Source organism: Odocoileus virginianus, chromosome 27, assembly GCF_023699985.2.
Source record: "Odocoileus virginianus isolate 20LAN1187 ecotype Illinois chromosome 27, Ovbor_1.2, whole genome shotgun sequence".
Taxonomy (NCBI): domain Eukaryota; kingdom Metazoa; phylum Chordata; class Mammalia; order Artiodactyla; family Cervidae; genus Odocoileus; species Odocoileus virginianus.
The window spans coordinates 42416586-42433379 of record NC_069700.1 but is presented as its reverse complement, the minus strand read 5'-3'; the positions used below and the strand labels follow the sequence as shown (position 1 = coordinate 42433379).

Genomic DNA, 16794 nt, shown 5'->3' with positions numbered 1-16794 from the left:
TAGCTAACCATGTTCACAGGAAAAATAGAATCCTATATAAAAATGCCCAAATATGTGGAAATGAAATATACACTTATTTGTTTTAAAAAATATGAAGAGACTACATGGTGACTCTAGGTATGCAAAGCTAACTAAGACATTTCTCTGGTCCATGAAAGTTAATACTGTAATGAGTGAAACAGAAAATTTCAGTAAAATATATTTTATGGTTAAGTTAGCTTGTCACAGGGGTTAGGAAATCTCTGCATGATCTAAATCTTAAAGACAATGTAAGAGCATAAAAACATACAAAATGAACTTTCTATTATATGACTTTGAGATATCTGGAAAACATATAACAAATAATTAAAGAATATATGAAAGAACAGATATAGATAATTATGTCAATTTATCCTCATATACATAGAAAATCTAAACATGCTTACAACGGAAGACAAAAGCTATCCCTTAAATACATTTATTATTTCTTCTAAATATACTCTAACTAGAACCAGGATATTTGGCCAAAAAGTCATCCTTATTAAATTATACACAGTAGAAAGTAACTAAAATTTACTCAAAATTTAATACTAGCAAGTAGCATCCTTTAGCAAATCACAGAACTGATTATTAATCTGTTTTTTTTTTTTTTTAAGTACCTATACAGCATGCCTTGGTCAAACACCATACACAGCCTTGTTACAATAAAGATCAAACATGCATGGTACATTCACAAATTCAGTAACATTTCTTACTATAAATTTCTCCCTTTAATGTTTCTTATTAATAGTTGAGCAACTCCTAAACTATCTCTAAGCAATTTTTCTGGCCAGAATTAAAATGTTTGATTATTTTCTTTTCCCTGGTAACATATCAAATAAGAAAAAGTATGGCCAGGTCAAATGATACTACCATAACACAGTCACCCTTTCTCAATTGATTTTAAGAGATACTTTATGAATAAATCTCTATAAATAGTTATTTCAACAAAACAAAGAATTTGAAAGCAGAGGATATTTCCCATTTATAAAATGGGGAAATGATGTAGTTCAGATGCAATGTAAATCATTTCAAATATCCAAGTTGATAAATTTATTAGCTTATTTGTCTTTCAGGATCAGTTAAGTCATTTAATATCACTGACACATTACAAAAAATAAGTGGAACTCTCATGCGTGCATGTGCGTGTGCTAGTAGCTTAGTTGCGTCCAACTCTTTGCAACCCCATGGATTGTAGCCTGCCAGGCTCCTCTATTCATAGGATTCTTCAGGCAAGAACACTTGAGCGGGTTGCCATTTCCTTCTCCAAAACTCTCTTAGATTTGCAGATAAGTATTTGAAATTGCTTCAGGTAACAGGATCAGAGTGAAGTGGAGTGGAAAGATAAAATGAGGGGATGGGATATATGGGATGGGATCAGAAGATGCAACTGAAGAAAGAAAAAGGATCCAGTCAGGAAATTAAAGAAAATGAGTACACACATAGAGAAACATCCTACAGAGGACACGAAAGAAGTGAACAGATTTGATAGCCACCTAAACAAAGGAGTGAAAAAGAATAAAACACAGAAGTACATGCTTTGGGAGAAAAAGTCCAGGAGTTTATTTTTATGAAGATTAAGAAGATATCAGAAAGTGCAGAGTACTCCTAAAAGGGTAAAGATTATGGGAACTGATTGGAAGACAACTCAGATGTGCTTGTGAATATGGCCACCCTGTTACAACTGATTCCCTGTGAATCTTTAGTACAAATTCAAAGTTCATACCTTTGCTTTATCTCTCATTGATCCTTTGCCCAGGATAGACATTTTAGCACCTGTTTCTTCCTGTAGCCTCTTCAAAGAGTTTCCTCTCGGTCCGAGCAATTTGCCCACAAAATTGAACTAGGAAACAAAATCATTAGAACATCTATATTAAGTAGAGAAAAGCAATGATTTAAACCAAGCAAAACTGATGGGTTATGGTTTTTCGAACTTTACCATGTAGAACAGAGTTATGCCTCACACACACACAGGAAACCAGCCTCTCACATACCCAAACACACACACACAGACACACACACACAGGAAACCACCCCAGACCTATGAGCTCAGATACACTTTTAAAGAGATGCTTCTTCCTAAAGAAATGCTAGAGTCAGTAATCTTTTGAAAATATAATTTACTCATATAATCACATAAATTATTTAAAAAGAACTTAGGGAGAAGTACTATGGTTTATAAAATTTCTAAAGGGTTTTCTCTCCAATCAGATTATTGAAATAAAGAAAAATTTTAACATGACTGTGCACATTCAAAATTGCAAAAATAAATAAATAAATAAATAAATAAATAAAAACTTAAATTTATTTTAAATTAAAATTTAACATTCATGTTTGGCAAGCATTGTCTATGCCCGTAAGAGTCCATTTTAAATTTCATGATTGGTAATAAAGAGATTCAACTGTTCTTCAATCTTACCTTCTTTGTGTTAAAGAGTTGTTCTAAAGATCAGCAAATAAGAGATGTGAATGCATACAAAAGGGTTTAAAATGCTAGAAAGAGCATATATACAAAGAAGTTTGCTTACATGCAAAATTCTAGGGCTCAAGGCATGTATAACTGTCTTATTAATTATGAAATCTGGTTATAAACAAGGGAAATAAAGGCAGTTATCAGCATTTGTTGCCAGCTACTAAATGAATATCACTACATGAAATGACTGATGTAATTACTCATTAATTAAAAAAAAAGGATTAGAATGCATTAAAGATTATGTTGGGCATGTGAAACAGAAATAAACAAAATTAAGTAACTATCTTCTATATCAGAGTTATCATATATTTTTAAATACCCAGAGTAAGAAATAAACCACACTTAATGGTGAAAGACTGAACACTTTCCCCATAAATACAGGATCAAGTCAAGACGCCTGTTCTCACCATACTGTCTTAGTGCTCCGCTGGAGTGTGGGTATCTACAAGCATGTAAGACAAATGGAGTGGAATAAGGTGCAAAAAGACCACATTTAGATCAACTGATTCTCAACAAAAGGGCCAGAGCACTTTTGAAAACGTTTGGAAAGTAAAATCTTTTTAACAAATGGTTCTGGAACAACTGGATGTTCATATGCAAAAACAAGCACAAAAAAAATACTTTCACATTCTGACACACATTAAAGCAAAGTGAAGTTGCTCAGTCATGTCTGACTCTTTGTGACCCTATGGACTGTAGCCCACCAAGCTCCTGCATCCATGGGATTTTTCCAGGCAAGATACTGGAGTGGGTTGCCATTTCCTTCTCCAGGGGATCTTCCCAGCTCAGGAATCAAACTGGGCCTCCCACACTGCAGGCAGACTCTTTACCGTCTGAGCCACCAAGGACTCCCTGGGCTAGGAAGACCCCCTGGAGGAGGGCACAGCAACCCACTCCAGTATTCTTGCTTGAAGAATTCCCATGGACAGCAAGCCTGGGGCTACAGTCTATGGGGTCACAAAGAGTTGGACATGACTGAGAAACTTTCACAACACACATTAAAGCAACCCCTATTTTAAGGTCTACCGTAGGTCTAAGCTAAGAAAGGAAGAGAAGTGAGGGACAAAGGAGAAAAGAATGTAGAGTTCCAAAGAATAGCAAGGAGAGATAGAAAGAGATATTTAAGAGAAAGTCTTCTTAACTGAAAAAATACAAAGAAAGAGAGGAAAATAATAGAATGGGAAAGACTAGAGATTCCTTCAAGAAAATTAGAGATACCAAGGAAACATTTCAGAAATGGTAAGGACCTAACATAAGCAGAAGAGATTAAGAAGTGGGAGCAAGAATACGCAGAACTGTACCAAAAAAGTCTTAATGACTCAGACAACCATGATAGTGTGATCACTCCTCTAGAACCAGACATCCTGGAGTGTGAAGTCAAGTCAATCTTAGGAAGCATTACTATGAACAAAGCTAGTTCAGGTTATAGAATTCCAGCTGAGCTATTTCAAATCTTAAAAGATGATGCTGTTTAAGTGTTGCACTCAAGATGCCAGCCAATTTGGAAAACTCAGCAGTGGCCACCGGACTGGAAAGCATATTTTCATTCCAATTCCAAAGAAAATCAATACCAAAGAATGTTCCAACTACTGCAAAACTGTGTTCATTTCACATGCTAGCAAAGTAATACTGAAAATCCTTCAAGCTAAATTTTCCAGATGGATCAGCTGGCAAAGAATCCACCTACAAGGCAGGAGACCCAGTTTGATCCCTGGGTCGGGAATATCCCCTGGAGAAGGAAATGGCAACCTGCTCCAGTATTCTCACCTGGAAAATGCCATGGACAGAGAAGCTTCGTGGACTACACTCCTTAAGGTCTCAAAGACACACAACTGAGCAATTAACCACGAACGAATGTGTTACCAACAGTAGGTTAACTGAGGAATTGCAGACGTACAAGCTGGATTTAGAAAAGGCAGAAGTAGAGATCAAATTGCCAATATCCACTGGATCATAGAAAAAGAAAGGGAATTCCAGAAAACAAAACAAAACAAAACAAATCTACCTCTGCTTCATTGACTACTCTAAAGACTTTGCCTGTGTGGATCAAAACAAACTGTGGAAAATTCTTAAAGAGATAGAAATACCAGATTACCTTGCCTGCCTCCTGAGAAACCTACATGCAGGTCAAGAAGCAATAGTTAGAACGGGACATGGAACAATGACTGGTTCCAAATTGGGAAAGGAGTACATCCAGGCTGTATATTGTCACCTTGCTTATTTAACTTCTATGCAGAATATATCATGTGAAATGCCAGGATGGATGAAACTCAAGCTGGATTCAAGATTGCCAGGAGAAATATCAATAACCTCAGATATGCAGATGAAACCACCCTTATGGCAGAAAGTGAAGAGGAACTGAAGAGACTCTGGATGAAAGTGAAAGAGGAGAGTGAAAAAGAAGGTTTAAAACACAACATTCAAAACACTAAGAGCATGGCATCTGGTCCCATCACTTCATGGCAAATAGATGGGGAAACAACGGAAACAGTGGCAGACTTTGTTTTCTTGGGCTCCAAAATCACTGCAGATGATCAGTGTAGCCATGAAATTAAAAGATGGTTGTTTCTTGAAAGAAAAACTATGACAAACCTATACAGCATATTTAAAAGCTGAGACATCAATTTACCAAATAAGGTCTGTAAAATCAAAGCTATCATTTTTCCAGTAGCCATGTATGGATGTGGGAGTTGGACTATAAAGAAGGGTGAGCACTGAAGAATTGAGTTTTTCAAATGTGGTGCTGGAGAAGACTCTTGAGAGTCCCTTAGACAACAAGGAGGTCAGACCAGTCAATCCTAAAGAAGTAAACCTTGAGTATTAATTGGAAGGACTGATGCTGAAGTTGAAGCTCCAATACTTTGGGCACCTTATGTGAAGAGCTGACTCATTGAAAAAGCCCCAGATTGAGGGAAGGAGGAGGAAGGGAAAACAGATGGTAAGATGGTTGCATGGTATCATCGACTCAATGGATATGAGTTTGAGCAAACTCTGGGAGATGGTGAAGGACAGGGAAGCGTGGTGTCCTGCAGTCTACGGGGTCACAAAGAGTTGGACAAGACTGAGTGACTGAACAACAACAATAGATCTAAACACAAACACAAAAAAATAAATTAGCATACAAGAAGGCCTTTGCAAATTTAAGCTGGGGAAGTTTACCAGCAAGTGAAGAATCTTCATTGAAATATTTACTGATCCAAAAAGCATTAAGAAATTAAATCTGCAAACCACAGCCTGGGAGAAAATACTCCCCATGAATATATGTGAATAATGACTAGAACATAGAATCTATGGAAAAAACTCCATCAAATCAATAATTAAACACACACACACACATTGCTAAAACTGGAAAAAAAAAAAAAGCCAAATATTGACGGTGATGTGTAACCACTAGAGCAATTATTATTTCTAACTTAAAATGATACAGTGACTTTGTGAAGAAGATTGGGAGTTATTTATGAATTTAAACACAGATCCACTACATCCCAGTAATTCTATACATAAGTATTTATCTAAGAGTAGTAAACGCATGTGTTCCCAAAGTTCCTTGCACAAGTACATTGGGACAGTATTCATAATCACCATTAAACTGGAAATAAAGCACTGCCCACGCAAAATGAAGACCTGTGCACTTTAATGTATATAATGTTAGTTGCTTAGTAGTGACTGAAGCCTTGCAACCCCATGGACTGTAGCCCTCCACACTCCACTATTCATGGGATTCTCCAGGCAAGAATACTGGATTGGATTGCCATAGCCTTCCCCAGGGGATCTTCCTGACCTAGGGATCAAACCTGGGTGTCCTGAATCGCAGGCAGATTCCTTACCATCTGAACCACCAGGGAAGCACTTATTGTATGTAAACAGTAAATCAATTAAGAATGAGTGGAAACTAGAAAGCAGAAACTCCATGTAAATATTTAAAAATTAATATCATGGATAAGGTGTTCATAGGTTCATGGATTTATCTCTGGGCTTTCTATTCTGTTCCATTGATCTACATTTCTGTCTTTGTTTGACAAAGGTGGCAAGAATACACAATGGAAAAAAGTCAAACTCTTTAACAAGTGGTGCTGGGAAAACTGGTCAACCACTTGTAAAAGAATGAAACTAGAACACTTTCTAACACCATACACAAAAATAAACTCAAAATGGATTAAAGATCTAAATGTAAGACCAGAAACTATAAAACTTCTAGAGGACAACATAGGCAAAACACTCTCCGACATAAATCACAGCAGGATCCTCTATGACCCACCTCCCAGAATATTGGAAATAAAAGCAAAAATAAACAAATGAGACCTAATTAAACTTAAAAGCTTTTGCACAACAAAGGAAACTATAAGCAAGGTGAAAAGACAGCCCTCAGATTGGGAGAAAACAATAGCAAACGAAGCAACAAAGGATTAATCTCAAAAATATACAAGCAACTCCTGCAGCTCAATTCCAGAAAAATAAATGACCCAATCAAAAAATGGGCCAAAAAACTAAACAGACATTTCTCCAAAGAAGACATACAGATGCCTAACAAACGCATGAAAAGATGCTCAACATCACTCATTATCAGAGAAATGCAAATCAAAACTACAATGAGGTACCATTCCACGCCAGTCAGGATGGCTGCTATCCACAAGTCTACAAGCAATAAATGCTGGAGAGGGTATGGAGAAAAGGGAACCCTCTTACACTGTTGGTGGAAATGCAAACTAGTACAGCCGCTATGGAGAAAAGTGTGGAGATTTCTTAAAAAACTAGAAATAGAACTGCCATATGACCCAGCAATCCCACTTCTGGGCATACACACCAAGGAAACCAGATCTGAAAGAGACCCAATGTTCATCGCAGCACTGTTTATAATAGCCAGGACGTGGAAGCAACCTAGATGCCCAACAGCAGATGAATGGATGAGGAAGCTGTGGTACATATACACCATGGAATATTACTCAGCCATTAAAAAGAATACATTTGAATCAGTTCTAATGAAATGGATGAAACTGGAGCCCATTATACAGAGTGAAGTAAGCCAGAAAGATAAAGACCAATACAGTATACTGACGCATATATATGGAATTTAGAAAGATGGTAATGATAACCCTATATGCAAAACAGAAAAAGAGACACAGATGTACAGAACAGACTTTTGGACTCTGTGGGAGAAGGCGAGGGTGGGATGTTTAGAAAGAACAGCATCAAAACATGTATATTATTAAGGGTGAAACAGATCACCAGCCCAGGTTGGATGCATGAGACAAGTGCTCGGGCCTGGTGCACTGGGAAGACCCAGAGGGATCAGGTGGAGAGGAAGGTGGGAGGGGGGATCGGGATGGGGAATACATGTAAATCCATGGCTGATTCGTGTCAATTTATGGCAAAAACCACTACAATATTGTAAAGTAATTAGCTAATAAAAATAAATGGAAAAAAATTAATATCATGATAAAATTACCACCAAAAATACTAGTCCCAGGCAGTTGTATAAAGGCATCTCAATAGACTCATACAAAATAGATCCTTCTACTCTGTGTATAAAGTGGGGAAACTATTCCAGAGAACATGACTCGTGGTTGACCTACTTACTGGACCCAGGCAACAGGAGACTCCTTACTCTTCCTCTGTCCTTAGAATGTATGTTCTGCCCACTGTTCACACACATGCAGCTTTGAGAGTCCTCTGCATTGCTGAGACCATCTGGACTGTGTCAGTGACTGAACCCAGTTAAACTGTTAAGATTCTGGTGGGAATCTTGCTACTGCCCAAGACAAGCCTCCTCTGTAACTTGCTTTACACTGGAGGAGGAAATGGTAACCCACTCTAGTATTCTTCTCTGGGAAATCACACGAACAGGGGAGCCTGATGGGCTACACTTTGTGGAGTTGCAAGAGAGCTGGACATGACTTAGTGACGAAACAACAAAAACAAATTGCCTATTAAACCAGCAAACTATCAGTCTGGTGTGATCTGGTTCTTTCTTTAGACTTTCTTTGCCCTTGTTTACAGGAATGCCCCAGATTACAAACCAACAGCAAGCGTCTTATAATTTCATGGTTGCAGTCACCTAACTGTCATTTGGGAGCCTAAGAAAATAAAGTCTGTCACTGTTTCCATTGTTTCCCCATTTATTTGCCAAGAAGTGATGGGAATGGATGACATGATCTTAGTTTTTCTGTTTGTTTTTGATTTTTTTTATGTTGAGTTTTAAGCCAGCTGTTTTCATTCTTCTCTTTCACCTTCATTAAAAAGCTCTTTAGATCCTCTTCTCTTTCTGCCATAAAGATGCTGTCATCTGCATATCTGAGGTTAATGATATTCCTCCTGTCAATATTGATTCCATCTTGAGCTTCATCCGGCCTGGTATTTCACATAATATACTCTACATATAAGTTAAATAAATAGGGTGACAATATACAGCCTGGATGTACTCCTTTCCCAATTTGGTACCAGTCCTTTGTTCCATGTTCAGTTCTAACTGTTGCTTCTTGACCTTCATGTAGGTTTCTCAGGAGGCAGGGAAGGTGGTCTGGTATTCCCATATCTTTAAGAATCATCCACATCAGCAGATGAATGGATAAGGAAGCTGTGGTACATATACACCATGGAATATTACTCAGCCATTAAAAAGAATTCATTTGAATCAGTTCTAATGAGATGGATGAAACTGGAGCCCATTATACAGAGTGAAGTAAGCCAGAAAGATAAAGACCATTACAGTATACTAACACATATATATGGAATTTAGAAAGATGGTAATGATAACCCTATATGCAAGACAGAAAAAGAGACACAGATGTACAGAACAGACTTTTGGACTCTGTGGGAGAAGGCGAGGGTGGGATGTTTAGAGAGAACAGCATCAAAACATGTATATTATCTAGGGTGAAACAGATCACCAGCCCAGGTTGGATGCATGAGACAAGTGCTCGGGCCTGGTGCACTGAGAAGACCCAGAGGGATTGGGTGGGGAGGCAGGTGGGAGGGGGAATAGGGATGGGGAGTACATGTAAATCCATGGCTGATTCATGTCAGTGTATGACAAAAACCATGACAATATTGTAAAGTAATTAGCCTCCAACTAATAAAAATAAATGGAAAAAAAAAAAAAAAGAATTATCCAGTTTGTGGATCCACACAGTCAAAGTATAGTGTAGTCAATGTAGATATTTCTAACTCTGCTTCATCAGTTGTTATGTTTCCTTTTTCATTTCTTATTTTGTTCATGTTTCTTTTCTTCTTGGTGACCCTTGCCAGAGGTTTTCCAATCTTGTTCATCAGACAAAAAAAAATAAAAACATATCTAAATTTGAAGGGAAGAGGTAAAATTTTCATTTTATGAAGATGGTATGATCGTATATAGAGAAAACCCTAAAGACATAAAAACGACTAGAACTGCTAAACAAATTCAGGTAGCAGGATATAAGGTAAACGTAGAGAAATCAGTTGCATTTCTTAATACCAACAATGAAATATCAAAAATGGAATAATAAAAACCAATGTCTTTTAAAATCACAGCTCTAAAAGAAAATACTTATAAATAAACCTCACCAAGGAGGTGAAAAACTTATACTGAGAACTATGCAGCATTAATAAGGGAAGCTGAAGATGATTTAAAGAATGGATAAATATCTAATGCTCTTGGATGGGAAAATTAATATTGTTAAAATGGCCATACTACCCAAAGCAATCTATGCATTTAATGTGATCCCTATCAAATGCCCCATGATCTTTTTCACAGAACTAGAATAAATGATCCTACAGTTCATAGGGAATCATAAAAGACCCAGCCAAAGCAATCCTAAAGAAAAAAAAGAAGCAAAGGTAGAGACATGACAATTCCAGACTTTAGGCAATGCTACAAAGCTACAATAATGTAAACGACATGGTATGAGCATAGAAACGGATATATGGATCAATGAAACAGAATATAGAGCCCAGAAGTAAACCTGTACAACTATGGTCAATTATTTTTTGACAAAAGAGGCAAGAATACACAATAGGTAAAAGACAGTTTCTTCATCAAGTGGTTCTGGAAAAGTTGGACAGCCACATGTAAATCAATGAAATTAGAATACTCACACTATAAAAAAAAAATAAACTCAAAATGGTTTAAAGACTTAAACATAAGACATGGAAACTTAAGATTTCTAGAAGATAACATATGTAAAACATTCTCTGACATAAATTGTACAAATATTGTCTTAGGTCAGTCTCCTAAGGCAATAGAAATAAAAATAAAAATAAACAAATGGCACCTACTCAAACTTACAAACTTCTGCATGACAAAAAAAAAATCATAAAGAAAGTAAAATAATAATAATAATAATAATAATAACAATAACCTAAAGAATGCAAGAAAGTATTTGCAAATCATGCTACCTATAAGGGCTCAATTTCCAAAATACACAAATAGCTCATACTGGTAGACAAGAAAGAAATAACCAACCCAATTGAAAAATAGGCAGAAGATCAAGAGACATTCCTTCAGAGAAGAAATGTAGATGGCCACTAAGCACATGGAAAGACGTTCAACAGTGTTAGTTATTAGAGAAACACAAATTAAAACTGCAAAGAGGTACCACCCCACACCAGTTAGAATGAAAGGGAAGTATTAGTCACTCAGTTGTCTCCAACTCTTCGCGGCTCGGTCCCTGGAATTCTCCAGGCAAGAATACTACAATGGATAATCATTCCTTTCTCTACAGGATCTTCACAACCCAGGGATTGAACCTGGGTCTCCTGCAGTGCAGGTAGATTCTTTACCATCTGAGCCACCAGGAGAAGACCATTAGAATGGCCATCATTAAAAAAAATATACAATAACAAGTGCTGGAGAGAATGTAGGGGAAAGGGAACCCTCCTATGTTTATGGGAATGTAAGTTGGTGCAGCCACTGTGGAAAAAATTAGGGAGGTTTCTCAGAAAACTAAAAATAGAATGACCATACAATCCAGCAATCCCACTCCTGGACATATTCAAACAAAACTATTATTCAAAAAGATATATGCACCACTATGTTCATAGAAGTACTATTCCTGATGGTCAAGACATGGTAACAATCTAAATGTCCATTAACAGAGGAATGAATAAAGAAGACGTGGTACATATATACAATGGAATACTATTCAGCCATAAAAGAGAATGAAATGATGTCATTTGCAGCAACATAGATGTAACCGAGATTATCATACTAAGTTAAGTAAGTTAGAAAGAGGAAGACAAATGTTATATGATATCACTTTTATGTGGAATCTAAAATATGACAGAAATGAATCTATCCGTGAAACAGAATGAAAATAAAGAACATAGAGAACAGATTAGTGGTTGCCAAGGGGGGGGTTGTTGAGGGAGGGATAGTTTAGGCTTAGCAGATGCAAACTAGTATATATAGAATGGGTAAATTACAAGGCCCTACGATATAGCATAGGGAACTATATTGAATATGCTGTGGTAAACCTCAATGCAAAACAGTATGAATATATATATATATATATATATATATATATATATATATATATAACTGAATTACTTTGCTTTTCAACAATAATTGACACAACATGGTAATTCAACTACAACTGCTACAAAATAAATTAAAAAAGGATGGTTTCAAATTAGCCACTAAAGATAATATCAATATATTCCCATATGGGAAAGTTATAAAGTTCGACATTTTGTTGAACCTTGATCACAGAGGTGGAAACTGGGCATGGAAAAAGGCAGTGGCAGAAGAATGAATAAAGAAGATATGACATGTATATATATACACACACATATATATATGAGATATGTATGTATATACACACATACATACATATACAATGGAATGTTACTCAGCCATGAAAATGAAACAATGACATTTGCAGCAACGTACGTGAATCTTGACATTACCATACTAAATGAAGCCAGATAGAAAAAGACAATACCATATGATATCATTTATGAATACAATCTAAAACATTACAGGAATGAACTTATATATGAAATAGAAATAGACTCACAGACATAGAAAACAAACGTATGGTTACCAAAGTAGTAAATGGGTAGGTAGAGAGATAAATTAGAAGTTTGGGATTAAGATATACACACTACTAGATAATAACAAGTAAACTATAAGGACCTGATGTATAGCACAGGAAACTATATTCAATATTTTTCAATAACCTATAATGGAATAAACCCGAAAAAGAATATATGTGTGTTTATAACTGAATCACTATGCTTTACACTTGAAATGAACACAAATTGTAAATTAACTATACATCAATTTAAAGGCTTTTTAAAGTTTCAAAAAAAAGGAGACTGACAAAGATGCTGTGGAGTGGAGAGAAATGAAAGGTGGGAGAAATCATCAGAAGTTGTTTGTGGTCTTGATACATGATGCTGGGAATAGTGGTCACAGGAAACTGACAGGGAGACCAGATGAGAGCCCAGGTGTTGCCTTCAAGATCCGGCAGTTCACTGAGTTAGGAGAATGCGCAGAGTGTAGAATGCATTAGTAACTGAAATACACTCTATGCTCAGAGGATTGACACTGTGTCATTAATAAAATTATGGAAGACAGGAACATAAGTTTTAGAAGAAATTTAATTGCTCTCCACATTAAGAACTCTAGGAACCATGAGTGAACAGACATCAAGAAACATATTTAACGTGAAAATAAAGGTCTACCAAGGTTCTACATAAGACCATTACTTACAAGCAAGAAATTGGTAAGGGAAAGGAATAAACGAGGAAAGCAGGAATAAGTATATTCAGAAGAGAAAAATAAGAAAGAAGGGCAAAAGACTAGTTTCTGAAGGAACAGGAAAGAATGAGAAACAGAAGAAAGGGAGAGTGTTTGTTTGTTTTTAAATAAATCACTCAACACACAAATACGTATCAAGTGACAATTATGCTCTAAGCACTGGCCCAGGAGAACTTCAGGCTTCCACAGGAAAGTATAAATGAAGTCACTAAAAAACCTTTCCTGAAAAACAGCATTTAAACTGGGCTATGACCTATAGGAAGTTAGGGCAAGTCAGCCAAGGGGAGTTCTACTGGAGACAATCCAGGAAGAAGAAATAATGTGTGAGAAAACCCAAAGCAGGCAAGTTGGATAAACTGAAAGGAATTCACTTTGGAGATTTGAGAAATGGGGTTAGATGGGAAAGTAGAGAAAATATTCATGTATTTACTGACTGTGGTAAGAATTTTGGTCTTTATCAATTTAGGAATTTTTAGCCTAATTTATTTATATTATTTATTCCCATTTTATTGAAATATAATTGATGTACAATGTTTTATAAGTTATGGGTGTATAGTATAGTGATTCATAAATGTTAAAGGTTATGGGGAAGCTCATATTCCATTTATATGTATTGAAAAACACTGACTATATCCCCGTGCTGTACAATATATACTTGTAGCTAATTTTACACATGATAGTTTGTACCATTTAGCCCCTACACCTCTATTGCCCTTCCCCCATTACTCTTCCCACTGGTAACCACAAGTTCATTCTCTAAATCTGTGAATCTGCTTCTTTGTTTTATTCACTAGTTTTGAATTTTTAGATTCCACATATAAGTGATATCATACAGTATTTGTCTTTCTCTGTCTGACTTATTTCACTTGTGTAATGCCCTCCATGTCCATCCATGTTGTTGCAAATGGCAAAAATTTCATTCGTTTTTATGGTTAAGTAATATTCCATTGTATGTATATATACCATATCTTCATCCATTCATCTGTCAGTGGGCGCTTAGGTTGCTTTCACATCTTGGCTACTGTAAACAGTGCTGCAATGAATACTGGGGTGCATGTATCCTTTAAAGTTAGTGATTTACTTATTTTTTTTATTTGTACTGAAGAGTGGAACTGCTGAATCATGGGGTGTTTCTACTTTTAGATTTTTAAGAAACCTCCATACTGTTTTCCAACGTTGCTGTACCAAATTTGCATTCCCACCTGCACTGTAAAAGGGTTCCTTTTCTCTACAGCTTTGCCAACATTTGTTATTTGTGTTCTTTTTGATGATGGTCATTCTGAGAGATGTGAAATGATATCTCATTGTGGTTTTGATTTGCATTTCCCTGATGTTTAACAATGTTGAGCATCCTTTCATGTGCCTGTTGGCCATCTGCATTTCCTCTTCGGAAAAATGTCTATTCAGCTCCCCTGCATATTTTTAAAGTGGGTTGTTTTTGTTTTTATTGAGTTGAGCTTTTCCAGTGGCTCAGCAGGTAAAGAATCTACCTATAATGCAGGAGACACAGGAGACTTGGGTTTGATCCCTGGATCAGAAAGATCCTCTGGATGAGGAAATGGCAACCCACTCCAATACTCTTGCCTGGAGAATCCCCATTGACAGAAGGGCCTGGTGGACTTCAGTCCACGGGTTTGCAAAGAGTCGGACACGACTAAGCGACTAAGCATGCACACACACACATAAATAGAATATAACATTTAACATTTATGGATCACTATATTGTACACTCGTAACTCATAAAATATTGTACATCAATTATATTTCAATAAAATGGGAATAAATAACATAAATAAATTAGGCTAAAAATTCCTAAATTGATAAGACTAAAATGCATATGATTTTACAGTTTTCTTTATTTAATTACTTTGTGTGACTATACCTTCTAATATTGATCTATTACTAGCTCATATGGGTTTCCCACTTGAATAGGTTTTGTGACACCATGGACTGTAACCTCTGTACATGGAATTCTCCAGGCAAGGATACTGGAGTTGGTAGCCATTCCTTTCTCCAGGGTCTCTTCCTAACCCAGAGATGAACCTGTCTCACCTGAATTGCAGGCAGATTCTTTAATGTCTGAACCATGAGGGAACCCTGACTGACACGAAGGTTTCCCACTTGAATATGGAAATGTTTAAGTGCTAACATTGAATGCTGAATAGAGAAAAGGAATACACTATAAAGGATGGCTTTACTTAAATCAGGGACCACCAGAATAAGAGTTAGAAATGTTTTACATTAATTATCTTGTTTAATTCTTAGCCAAACCTCTGAGGAAGTGCTGATTTGCAGACAGTGCAGACATGGAATTGTTAATGAATCCAGGTCTGGAGGAATAATAGCAAAGGATATCTTAAGGACAGTTACTGTATTGGCAGAAAGAGTCAAGAAAATTTAGGGTGTTTTGTAATCATGAGCATTAATTTAGGGATAACATATAGATTTTATAGGTATAAAACTAAGCCAAAATCCCTGTAATGTAACAACCAGTACACTGTTTTTCTCAAGCAAATATGAAATAAAACTTAAGCAGTGACCTGATGTTCACACTTTGTTGCAACAACCTGAGCTGAAATGCTGCCCATTAGTCATTGTTCTGGATGTTCTGAATGTGTACATTCAGATCCCCTTACTCTCCTCCATTCCGTGTTATGTCCCTGAGTTTTCAGAACCAGGTGTCACCAGGCTCTTTGCCTTTTGCAACTGGTTGTGTTTGGTCAATAAGACATGATTCAAATAACTGGAGTGTAGGGCAGAGAAGCTGGTGTGTTTATTTTCTTAGCTTCTTCCTAGTTGCCCTGGTTTGGCAGTGATTCTTTTCCTTCTGTTATGGATACACCTCCTGTCTGCTGGCTCCTCTGTAGCTGTCTCTTCCCTTAGCCCTTCAGACTTTGGAGGAAAAAAGCTCCTCACTTTAATATGCCTAGATATCTCATTATTCCTTGTTACTCCCTTAATGTGGACCATACATTGTAAACTTTCCCTCAGTAATCTCCTGTTGACCACCACCTTTTGAGTGTGCTGTTTCATTTTGAGAATCAGACCAAAAATAGGGTTAAGGTATTTTTCAAACTTATGCCTAAACAAGGCTTTCACTTAATAGAGGACTATGCTACATTTATTCAGCGATGTGCTAAGGAATGCAACATAATAACTGAAAAAGGAATGTAAAAATAGAGTTCCATGGGGCAAAAGAATAATCTAAGATCATATTTAGTTGGAGAGGTTTGGAAAAGATTCTAGAAGAAAGAAAGGCTTCATGCTTGAGAAGAGGGAGGATGAAGATGCTTTCTAATATTGCACAATGAGCAAAAATATTTTTCTTGTATACTAAAGTTGTATTAAGCATTAAATTTAAAATTTTTGAGAAAATATACGCTGTCAAAAATGGAAATACAAGGCAACAAAAATTTACCAAAGCATCTCAAATGAAACTATGTAAAACTAGAACTGAGTAATAAAGAATAATGAAATTGGGAATGAAATTAGAAATCAAAGAAAGGAATGGCTTTCCAAAATCATGTGAGCGTATTAAAAGATAAAGTGCTCCAACAAGTTATTCAAG

General features: G+C 36.4%; 1 protein-coding gene across 1 annotated transcript in view; it reads right to left on the bottom strand.

Moving 5' to 3' along the window:
* The window catches only part of LOC110122228 (KH domain-containing, RNA-binding, signal transduction-associated protein 2-like), a 356268-nt gene that overhangs the window by 44651 nt on the left and 294823 nt on the right, over nucleotides 1–16794 (bottom strand). Inside the window, exon 4 of the mRNA XM_070456917.1 lies at nucleotides 1745–1861. Within this exon, the coding sequence (XP_070313018.1) occupies nucleotides 1745–1861 (117 nt within the window). The remainder of the gene's footprint in view (nucleotides 1–1744; nucleotides 1862–16794) is intronic.